The sequence below is a fragment of the Cicer arietinum genome, chromosome 7 (assembly GCF_000331145.2).
Source record: "Cicer arietinum cultivar CDC Frontier isolate Library 1 chromosome 7, Cicar.CDCFrontier_v2.0, whole genome shotgun sequence".
In the NCBI taxonomy this organism is placed as follows: domain Eukaryota; kingdom Viridiplantae; phylum Streptophyta; class Magnoliopsida; order Fabales; family Fabaceae; genus Cicer; species Cicer arietinum.
Genome location: NC_021166.2, coordinates 50870799 through 50882895, shown reverse-complemented (window position 1 = coordinate 50882895; position 12097 = coordinate 50870799). Strand labels below are relative to the sequence as shown.

Below are 12097 nucleotides of genomic sequence, written 5' to 3'. Positions count from 1 at the left end.
AATTTTCTAGAGTTCCTTTTGTTGAGAGAACTCTCAGTTTTATAGTGTCCCATCTTATTCCATCCATAACAAGTTACTTGACTTTTGTCAATTTTTTCTTTTTGAGGAGGTCCTCTATTCTGTCATCTTCTGTTTAACATCCTCTGAATTTTTCTTGAAATCAGAGCGAGGTCATCCTCATCCTCAGACAGAGGATACTCTGTGTTTACCTTTGTTATGACATCTTCATTCTGCTTGGAGGATGAGCTTTCTATTTGGCTGGTTTTTAGAGCAATTATTCTTCCCTTTTTGTTTGGTTTATCAGCCAACAACAATGGTTCATGAGCTCTTAGAGTTCCAACCAAATCTTCTAATTTCATGTTGGTCAAATCTCTTGCTTCTGTAATGGCAGTTACCATTGGCCTCCATTCTTTTGGTAAACTCCTTAGAATTTTTCTTATCCTTTCTTGAACGGAGTATATCTTTCCAAGAGATCTCAAGTTATTTAATATGATGGTTAACCTTGAGAATATTTCATCAATAGTTTCATCCTCATTCATTTCGAATAGTTTGAAATCTCTTACTCCCATGTCTATCCTTGCTTCTTTTACATGGCTTGATCCTTCATGATGGATACTTAGAGTATCCCAGAGCTCTTTAGCGTTTTTGCATTTTTCAACTCTGTCATACTCTTCCCTGCTCAAAGCACACGTTAGAAATAAATGAGCTTTAGAGTTTAGGAGTACCTTTGCATTTTCATCAGCCGTCCATTGTGCTTGAGGTTTCTCATCGGAGGTTGCATCTGCATTGTTGGTCCTGATGACATGATCTCCATTTTCCACCACAGACCACATGTTGTTGTCTTGTGATATGAGAAATAGCCTCATCTTACCTTTCCAATGATAGTAATCTGTACCATCAAAGTAGGGAGGTCGGCTGGATGATCCTCCTTCAGGGATGTACTTAGCTTTTGACATATTTCTTTTTGGATCTTTTTCTCTTACACTGTTAGGTGTATTTTTTAGAGAACCTTGCTCTGATGCCAATTGTTGTAGCTAAATATCACTAGAAGGGGGGGTTGAATAGGGATTTTGCTGTTAAAAACAATTTTTAAGTGTTTTAAAAACTATCCTCTTGCAGAGGATGGCTAGCTCGAGGATGGGATTTTTAAATCGTTAGATCTAAGCACTCTTCCCTGCTCAAAGCACACGTTAGAAATAAATGAGCTTTAGAGTTTAGGAGTACCTTTGCATTTTCATCAGCCGTCCATTGTGCTTGAGGTTTCTCATCGGAGGTTGCGATCAAAGTAGGGAGGTCGGCTGGATGATCCTCCTTCAGGAATGTACTTAGCTTTTGACATTCTTCTTTTTGGATCTTTTTCTCTTACACTATTAGGTGTATTTTTTAGAGAACCTTGTTCTGATGCCAATTGATGTAGCTAAATATCACTAGAAGGAGGGGTTGAAAAGAGATTTTGCTGTTTAAAAATAATTTTCAAGAGATTTTAAAACTATCCTCTCGCTGAGGATGGTAAGTCCGATGATGGATTTTTTCAACCCTTTAGTTTTAACTTGAGTGAAATAGTAAGAGAAGAATGTGAGAGAGACACACACAAGGGATTTTGCTGTTTAAAAATAATTTTCAAGAGATTGTAAAACTATCCTCTCACTGAGGATGAATTTTTTCAACCCTATAGTTTTAACTTAAGCAAAAAAGTAAAATAAGAATATGCGAGAGACACACACAATTTTATACTGGTTCACCCAAAGATGGCTACGTCCAGTCCTCACACCCTTGTGAGATTTCACTAACTTTCAAACAGATCAACCTCACTCTGAGGATGATTACAAATTGTGTATTCTTTAGCTTCACCAAGCTTACAATCAATTTTCAAATATTTCCAAGCTTCACTCACTAGGAAATTACAAAGTAGTATGAGAGTGATTGATACTTAATACTTTCTCAAAGGATATACAAAGATATAGTGTAGGATCAAAGAAAGTATGAAGTGAGGATGTGATTTGCTCTTGATAGCTTTAAGATGCTTGATCTTTTTATGCAATTGTGTTGTGTGTTTTATGATGAAGAGCTTGCTGCATTTTATAGAGGTCCAAGCTCTTTGATGACCGTTGGAAATCATTTTTCAAATGATCCAAGGTTTTCCATCATAATTACATAACTACCATTCAGCTTGTTAGGTCAGGCAGAACCCATCCTCATGTATGCAGGCCAGCTTCCTTGAAACTTGATCTTGAGATGTCTTTGTCTATTCTCTTTTATCAAGAGTGCAAAGCTGTTTCTTTGACCATGTGAGATGTAACCTTTTCAAAAAGCTTTAAGGACTAGGTTGATTTCAACTTTTGAGGTGATGTTGACAAGAGAGAAAAAGCCACCATATTACATAAGACTGTCATGCTTAGTTCGAGGATCAGATCTGGCAGCAACATGTGATTGTTTATTCTTGGCTTGTTTGAAGTTGCCTTTTGTTAACTTGACTTCTTCATGTATTAAAATGTGCAAGCCCAATAAGTGATCTGATTTTAGCCTTTGCACATGCTTGATGGGTTGCTTTCAACTTAGCTGGTCCATCCTCAGCCTAATCTACCATCCTTTTAGACTTAGATCTAGTTGTTCTTGTCCTTTTCCTTTTGGCCTTCTAACTTCTTTATTTCAAATACTTTTACTTATTCATTCTTTGACTTTATTGTTCATTTCTTTAATGAATAAAAGCATTTGTACTGGTGAGGTCACAACTTGGACAGATATGGAGATTTTCCACTTTGCAACCCATCCTCACGTGGATTATCTTGATCATATGTCATCCTCACGTGGTTTTTCATCCTCAGGCCAGAATCATATTTTCCTTCTTTTTGCTTTAATGATTAATAACCTATTATCTTATACGAATACACTCAAGAAAACATGTTAGTCATTAACCACAATCATAATCTCTTAAGTAATTTTGTTATCATTAAAATCATTTGAGAGATTTTGTCTCAACATTGGGTCTCCACAACGATAACAATATGGCTTTGATTCTGAAGTCCTCCGTCTATCGTCGGAAATGGAGGTCATGGGCGATATGGTCCTTTATTTGACCCTTAAGGATGATGGTATGGATTTTGATTTGGTCTACTACAACCCTAGTTTCTGATTACTCAGTCGTGTTGGTCCCTCGTGGTTACTATTACCCCCACGATTCAGCATGTGATTCTTCATAGCCTCTACTTCTCTACACTTTTCCACTAGGGGTTGAAACCGTGTGATTCCGAGAGGTAGTATATAATCTTGAATTTCATACTTCAACTCATCTTGGAAACGGTGACACATAAAGTCTTCATCGACAGTCTGACGAAAAAACTTGAAATATCGCGATAAGGATTCAAACTTCACCGCATATTCTCCCATAGTCATACTACCTTGGCTGACCTTCAGAAAATCATATCCCAATTTTGTTCTAACACTCACAGAAAAGTACTTGTCCAAAACCTTCATATGAAAAGACTCCCAGTTAATCTCTTCTTGAGCAGCTTCCATCATCAGTTTGGTGCTCCTCCACCAATATTCAACATCACCAAGTAGCAGATAAGTGGCATAATTCACTTTAACTTCAGGTGGACATCGAATCACTTCAAATATCTTTTCCACTTCCTGTAACCACTTGTCAGCCTTTTCAGGATCCACATCTCAATGAATCTTGGGAGGATCATTCCTACGGAAGTCTGCTAAACCTCTAGATTCAGCCGCCCTTTCTTCTTTTTCCTCCCTTCGTATTTCACGTTGATTTTGAGCAGCAATAGCGGTAGCCATTTGTGCCATAGCTTGAGCCATTCCCGCTTCATTAGTCCCACTAGCACCAGAAGTACGTCTTAGAGGCATTGTTCCCGTAACGCTCAATCTAGTCAGTGTCAAGCACCTGCCTTGAAATAAATAAAGATACCGTCTAGAAGAATCATGAGTAAAGGATAACGCTAACTACCACACTGATACCAACAAATGGCACAAAGTCATAAAGAGGTATATTACAACAACTCTACTATTCGATACTGGTCAGCTTACACCCAACTCACTGTCCAATCAAGACCGAACTGCTCTAATACCAAAATGTAACATCCTATTTTTTTTCTTCAATTCTCGTGCAATCAAAATATATAATTACTCATGTAAATTCAAACAAGCAAACAATCCATTATTAATTAAAAATCCACAAGTATCTTAATCAGATAACTAAATACTCAAATGGTAAGGTTCAGAAATGTCGTACCAAAATAATAATTGGTATAAAGTAGAGTTCAACATAAATAAATTTCCTAAAGCTGACCACTACTACCCCTAGAATTAAAAGAGATGATCTATTTATTCTTCTGAAACTTAGCGGTGCAAGTAAATTAGAAATGTCATCTGTGAACAAATAAGGTCATCTCCAAAGTACTTACCAATAAATAAATAACAATAAAAATATAACAATATAATATTTACATAATTAATAACATTATTTCACCCAAACGATCAAGAGGTACAACAACAATATAAATATAACAGTAATTAATAACATTAATTCACCCAATCGGCCAAGAGGTACAATAACAATAAAAATATAAATATAACAGTACAATATCTACATAATTAATAACATTATTTCATCCAAATGATCGAGAGACATCAATTATCCTTATAAAACACTAACCACGCCTCAATCAAAATGCATACCCAAACAGACCTTGTTACTTAGTCTATACGTCAATGTAATGATTCTGTAATATCGTCTCTCTGCAAGGGATTCGTGGGTCCTTCCAAACAACACCACTAACTCAAAATCCTCGCAAAGATATGTGGGCTCCAACCAATTCTGGACGCACCACCAACTATGAATGAATGCATGAATGTAGACACTTCAGTAATAAATTATTAATATAATGTGAGGCTAACTTATTAACGACAACATATTTGCACCACAATACGTTAATAACAACTATTATAACAAGGTATCATATAATGTCACACCATTTGAACATGTCAAGCACGACTATTCTAACAACATATCACATAACGTTTATTTTCCACATTTTGAATATGTTCAACATAACCATTATTACAATATATCACACCACATTTATTTTCCACAATATGATGCAAAGTATTTCAGCATAATATATATTTAATCTCACAAATCCCAAGATAAACACAACCATACATAGATATAATTAGAGTGAGGCCCTTACTGATATGAGTGATGCCCAAATGTACTACACTTGAGGGGGTGAATCACTAACTCATTTAGTTCTTGAATTTCTTCCTTTTTCTCTCTTAATCCCTTTATTTTCTATATCGCATAGCGTTTGTGATTGGAAGGCATCGGTTTTGTTTATTCTGTCTCAGTGGGGAACCTGATGTTTCAACCTAAACCCATTAAAACTCTAATTATAATGTAAGTTTGTCTTTAACTTTTCTCGATTCATGTTTTTATTATTATTATTATTATTATTATTATTATTATTATTATTATTATTATTATTATTATTATTATTATTATTATTAAAAATTAAAATAACACAATACAATAGTAACTATCACCAACAATTTCTAAAATAATTAGCTCTAGTCCTAAGAGCATCTCCAACAGTAGCCAAAATGAGTTCGTCCGCCAGGTGTAATTACGTAACCTTCAATTTTTGGCGAGTTCACCGTTGGAGATGTGCCAAACTGTCATCACCATTCTCTCACGAAGAAACGTTACTTTGATACGGTTATCTTTTTTTATTATTAATTTATGAATAATAATAAATAAATGATTTGTTAGTGGTGGACCTTATCTAATAAACAAGTGAGTTCACCGTTGGAGAAGAAAATGAGGGGTTATTTCAAGATGATGTGGCACGATGGGCCCCACTCAATGAATCTATATTGAGTTCACCGTTGGAGATACTCTAATAAGGTAAAATATAAAAAATAATATAAAATGTTTGAATATTACAATAATTTATCAATTAAATTATATTTAATTAAATAACAATAAGGACATATTGATTTTATCACATTTAATTAATATAGTTATCGTTCAATAAAATTAGATTTCGTTCAATAAAATTAGATTATATTTAATGTAATCATAGGCTCTAATTAAAATGATTGAATACTAATATGTGGTTAGTACTAGTGAGAAACAACTCTAACACTTTAAGCAACTAATCATTGGTACAGATAAAATATAGTTGGAACAAGAAATCCATCTTGTATATATAAGTGGTTCATTGACATAGATGATTCACTATTAAAATCATTTGATAAGTTATTGAGATATATCAAAATTAATGTTTTATGCATTTTTATTGAACACCGTTAATCTTTTATTAGTCTCAACAACATATCATATATTCTTTTAATTCAATGAGTTTTTTTGAAAAAACAAATATAAAAATAAATAAATAAATAAAAATGATCGAGATAGATTAAGTGAGATTTAGAATAAGAGGATCCAATTCCTCTTTTAATGTTTTTTAGACTGGATAACTCCTTTTTTGTTTATATATATATATAGACATAAATATTCAAAAAAATAGTTAGTTGTTTAATTATTATAAAATAATTGAATTGTAATTAAAATAATTTAAATCAAGTGTAAAATTAGAATAAAAAAATCACATAAAAATCATGAATTCCCTTTATATATTTGTATAGATTATTTCAATGAATTATTCTTAAGCATTTTTCTGGAAAATATTTTTTGTTAAACATTTGCCTGTAAAAACACTTGTTTTTACTTATTTTCAAAATGTGAATCAAACAAATTTTTAATTTTCAAGTTTTAAAACATATACTGAAAACAAAATTACCAAACAACTATTTCCTTTTCTTATCTCAAAGAGTTCTTGTAAATAAGATTACCAAAAGTTTTATTCTATTTTTTTCTTAAAAAAAGTGTTTAAAGATTGACTTATAATAGAGTTTTCAAAAACTAAAATGCAAAACACAATTAAACAAATCCTTAATAATTCGGAAGCTCGTCTAGTATAACAGTAATTCTTGCTTTCGAATAAAAGATCAAGATCAAAAGCTCTTTACATTGAAATTAAATTTAACACGTTCATAAATACACATGAACATAAAGAAGGTTAATTATATTAAATATGTGGCAAAAGAAACTTTACAAGCCAAAGTGTTTCATTACTTCCCCTAAAAATCTAAGTTCAAAAACAACTTGTCAATCAACTACGTACATAAGGCTCAAAAAGTTTATTGCATGGATTTGGATCAAATTGCATAATATCAGCAGCACGTTCAAACTCTTCTCTGAGAACTTTGATGCTGTGTTTATCTACCACTCGACCCAGATCGTGAGATGTTTCAAAAGGATCTTCAATACATATCAAATGGCGATCGTTGCCAACCCTTCTTGTCCAATCCTTATCTCGCTTGCTACAACAAAAGAAGTATTATATTCAGTAAAATAAAAAGTCTATATCAACAATTTCAGATCTGTTACTATGTTAGTTTCATTACTCAGAATTTAGCATTACTGATGGTTTAATAGATATTTTATATTCTCAGTCATGTTAGAAAGCGAGAAAAAACATATACAACAATAAAAAAAAGGTGACAATAAATAATGATATTTTCAAGATAGGAACTATGACAAAAAAGTTTAATAGATACAGAATTCTTACCTAATTGTGCTTCCTGTGCGAACAGATATAACAGAATTTGCATAATCATGACAATATGCCCAATAATAGAAAAATCCCCACACAAGATGAGCAATGCTTTCCTTGTTGTGTCGGCCGAATTCACCAAGTTTTTCAACTTGGTCAAAGAATGCACAATCAACATTGTCTACAGTCACAGAGTATGTTGTCTTCATCCCCTATAAAGAAAATGGTATTTAATCGACAAATTCATGTATTATATTACTAAGTCATATATATGATGTACAAACACTATTCAAGTGACATGTATGCCATACTTAATGAGGAGGAATCAACTAAGCTTGCTTAAAATATTGCATAAATGCTATTCTTGTGACGATATTAGCCATGCCAGAGTGAACATGTATGACATACTTAATGTGGATGAATCTTTTTACCATTGCAAATCCTACATACATGATTAATATATAAAGTGCTTTCCTTAGAGTTGATCCTATGACTGAAAATTTCAGTCCGAAAACAACTCAGGGATTAACATAACACAATTTGATGTGCTTAATGAAGAGAAACCTAACAAACTTGGTTAACTTGATTTTCACTTTCTTTTGTTTTTTTGCTGAATTGATTTTCACTTTCTATAATGAAAGGAATTCTAGTTAATGTGTTCAGAATAAAATGAAGGTTACTTCCGTAAGTAGTACAAATAATGAGGTAGCAGAAGAAAGCTTATGTCTAGAAGATATATCCTGTTTGGAAGAAAAGAATGGAAGTTACAGTACACACCTGTAAACATGGAAGGATAGCAGGTTGTCGCTGTTGTAAGAAATGAATGCACATCAAAACATACCTGAAATTAGAATAGCACAAATTAGAATTACAGCGTCATATTTCATACGACATTCACCAGCACTTCAATTCCATCACTCATTCATGTCCTTCATTTTACAAAAAAAAAATGTTTTGAAGTGAATAACACAAGAAGAGAACTTACGCATAGCTAGATAAGGTCCCATGGTAAGTTTCATTGACACCTCTTGACTTTGCCCAATGTTTAATGATAAAAGCCAGCTGTCGCAACCTTGCATCAATGTGTGCATAATCCCGAAGAAGCTTTGTATTTACAACAGCAAGGAGATTGTTGATGCATATGTCACAAGAGATTCCTGTAACTGGATCCATGAGCTTTACTATAGGAACCCTTGCTCGTGTCAATGCCTGTACACAATCTCAAAGTAAGGACTCTGAAGAAATTTTCATTTCAATTTAATTAATTTAAATGAATAATTCAATGAGTAAGTTATTAATCCTTCATTTCAGATTCCAAATTTATTGATTATCTTCCATTTCTATCTTATTTTGTTACTTTCATTTATTTTCTAGGTTTCAAATACTCTTTATACAATAACTTCTACCATTGTATTTCTCTCCCAATATTTCTTTTTACATGCTTCATTGCATGTAAAAAACATTATTGAAGACCATCTTTTAACTTTTCATTCCCTTTGTCTTAATCCAGTTCTTTATTTGAGTTATTTCTGATTTGTTAAGGGCCCCCTTGACATTCAAACATCTAGCAAAAATCAAGGGCACATATCACACCGGGTGTCTTCTTGTTAGGATTGCACACAAACCTTGTTTAAAAACTAGGGTATATCATATTATATGATTCATATATGACTAAAATTAGCAAAACAATGAACAGAGGTAAACCCTTGATAATGCAAATCACACTATAATCTATTAACTGCAAAAATGAACACATTATGTCCTACATCTTTTCCAAAAAATACGATAATATCAAATTCCCTTCAAAAATACCTCTTTCTGTTTGGAGAAAATAACAGAGTTTTAAAGGAAACGATTTTTTGAGCATGGTTGTGATTGCAAGGGGTAATAAAATCGTAAAACTGCAAGACCGTACAAGTAAAATCGCAATTTTAACTACCACACTAACAAAAACCCAAACAAGGCAGGTGGAATAATAAATGTCTACCAAATAGAGATTATTTTTCCAGCATCTAAGAAAAATTCAAATTCATACTCAGTCCTCTTATAGTAAATTTCTGAACTTATCTAATATATGACAAAGGTCATCATCATATCTCATTTATGAAATAGCAAGCTTATATATGGACCTCATGCTTTGGAGAAATATTTCTTTATATATGAAAATAAATGTAAACCAAAAACATACCAAATCAATTTAAGAGGACACAGCAAAAATCTCACCTGAACATTCTGGAGGTTATCTGATTGCAAAATATCAGCCAATTTCATTATTATCTTAGATTTGTCCATGTCAGCTTCCTGAATAGCAAGGCAAACATCAATGTCACTTTTAGAAACACCGAATGAATTAGCACATGATCCATAGAGATAAAGCCGAGCCATTGGCCACTCCTTGCAAACTAACTTCTCCAATAACGCTAACAATTGTTTCTGCTTCAGCTTTTCTTCTTGCGGTGGTATTAAAGACTCATATATTGCAAGGAAAGGAACACTAAGATTATCTATGTCCCTGCGGCACATCATTTGTCTTTTATACGATCTTGCCCGCTGGCTTAGCAACTGTGTTCCTCTCGAGTCTGATGATCTCGCATCCTGATAATAAATGTTGTCAGTTAACCTCATGCTTTAAGATTCCATTTCATTTATACTACGAAGATAGATAAATAAATACCATATGAACCTCTCACTATATGATATTCGGTATCTAACTATCAATGTTGTAAAATAACGGCTATAGTGCTATAACATAGTGGAATCTAAACAAATCTTTATTGTTCCCTGATACACTATTTAGTACAAAATGTTGCCAAAGCAACAATAGTGGGGCTATAGCAGCAGAATTTGAACAAACTATTATTTTCCGCAATCTGTGATTGACAACAATGCTAACCATAAAATTCAATCAACAACCTAGATTTTTTCATAAACAGTTCCCTAAGAAATTTATAAAAAAAAATCCTAACCATTAACCATAACATTGACAATATGAAAACAAATAACAGTTACTCCAAGTAAATAAATGAAATTGAAATTCAGAACAAAACTTATTTAATAAATACCAACGAATATTTAAGTATTATTAACCTTATCCCTAGGTCCGCGGCGCCTCCTAGAGTTACTACTCTTGTCATCAAGCTCATCCTCAAGCAACAACGAATCAGCTAACTGTTCTCCAACAGCATCAATATCATCATCAACAACAACATCAGAATGAAGCTTACTCCCGGACGGTGGACCAGGATGATCAATCTGATCAGGAAGCCTCAATTCATGTCCACCACCCACATTGCCTCTAGAATTGTTGCTCCTTTCACCAAACCCAATTCTTACATTTTCCCTAAACAAATTCTCATTCCTACCATTCAATTCAACTTCACCAACCTCAGAACCCCAATAACCCTTTCCTCTTGTATCGTTCACAAACCTAGGTGGAACCCTAATTTGTTCAGTGGATATTCCAGTTGACCTAAAATTCCCAATAACCCCTCTTCTTTCATAATCAACAGCATCATGATTATGATTGTGATTTTGATTATTATTATTCCTATCAAAACCATTGTAGTTTCCATTGGAAGGCACTGGAGAGGAATTAGCAAACGAAACAGTGGGTAAAGATCCAAACTGTAACTTCAATTCATTCAATTGGTGTTGCTGTTGTTGTTGGTGAATGAAGGAATTAACACTGTTGCTATTGTTGTTTCCTTCAATAGGAAACCCTAATCTTCTTAAATCTTCGGCGAGGGAAACACCGTTGTTGAAGTGAAGTGGATTGGTGTTAGGGTAATGAGTTTCGGGTATTTGAGGGAGGGAAAACGGGTTATGGGTTAACCCGAATATGTTTTGCGTGTATGGAGAAGGTGTGTGGGACCATGGTGGAAAATTAGGGTGAGGGTGGTGAGGGAGATAGTTAAGGTTGGGATGATCGTGACCGTTGGTTAGATATGGAGATGTGGAGATGGGGATTGTGGGGCCCATCATGGCAACGGCGGGATCTATTGTAAGAGATTGTAGAGGTGGGATGGTTGGGGGTTGGGATGGTTGAAGGTGAGGTTTTTGAAGAAGGGAGAGGAGAAAATCACCGCCGTTGGATTGCGGCGGTGGGAAGTTTCCTCCATCGCCGTTCATGGCTGCAGGAATGGAGTGGCAGTGAGTTTTAGTTTGCGTTAGAGAGAGAGACAGGGAGACAGAGAAACAGAGAGACAAAGAGAAACTTAGTACTTCAAAGAATGGAAAGTGAAATATATATATAAAGATAATTTGGAAGAGTTTAAATCGAATTAGGATTTAAGTGTATCTTGTTATTGTTATCTTTTTTTTTTTTTTGCTTTACTTATCTTATCTTCTTTTGTTTTAATGTGTATTTTTTAAATAGATTTGATTTTTATTTAATTAAATTAGATTTGAATCGAAGTGAGCAATGTAGATTCATCAGTTTAAACATTAATAAAAAATAAGATCAAATATTT

General features: G+C 33.5%; 1 protein-coding gene across 1 annotated transcript; it reads right to left on the bottom strand.

Moving 5' to 3' along the window:
• Positions 1 to 6952: 6952 nt before the first annotated feature.
• On the bottom strand, positions 6953 to 11860 carry LOC101492938 (UTP:RNA uridylyltransferase 1). Its single transcript, XM_004510846.4, has 6 exons — positions 10716 to 11860; positions 9852 to 10223; positions 8614 to 8837; positions 8406 to 8469; positions 7644 to 7840; positions 6953 to 7395 (listed from the first exon to the last, which is right to left on the bottom strand). The coding sequence occupies exons 1-6, from the start codon at positions 11754 to 11756 to the stop codon at positions 7185 to 7187; spliced, it is 2109 nt and encodes a 702-aa protein (XP_004510903.1). The 5' UTR covers positions 11757 to 11860; the 3' UTR covers positions 6953 to 7184.
• Between the last annotated feature and the right edge of the window lie 237 nt (positions 11861 to 12097).

Excerpts from the sequence above, each read along its gene's own strand:
- LOC101492938 (XM_004510846.4), bottom strand. The coding sequence starts at position 11,756 with ATGAACGGCGATGGAGGAAACTTCCCACCGCCGCAATCCAACGGCGGT. Across the intron at positions 8,838-9,851 it reads ATAACCTCCAGAATGTTCAG|GCATTGACACGAGCAAGGGT; the intron begins GTGAGATTTTTG and ends GATTGTGTACAG. Across the intron at positions 7,841-8,405 it reads CTATCCTTCCATGTTTACAG|GGGATGAAGACAACATACTC; the intron begins GTGTGTACTGTA and ends TTTTCTTTATAG.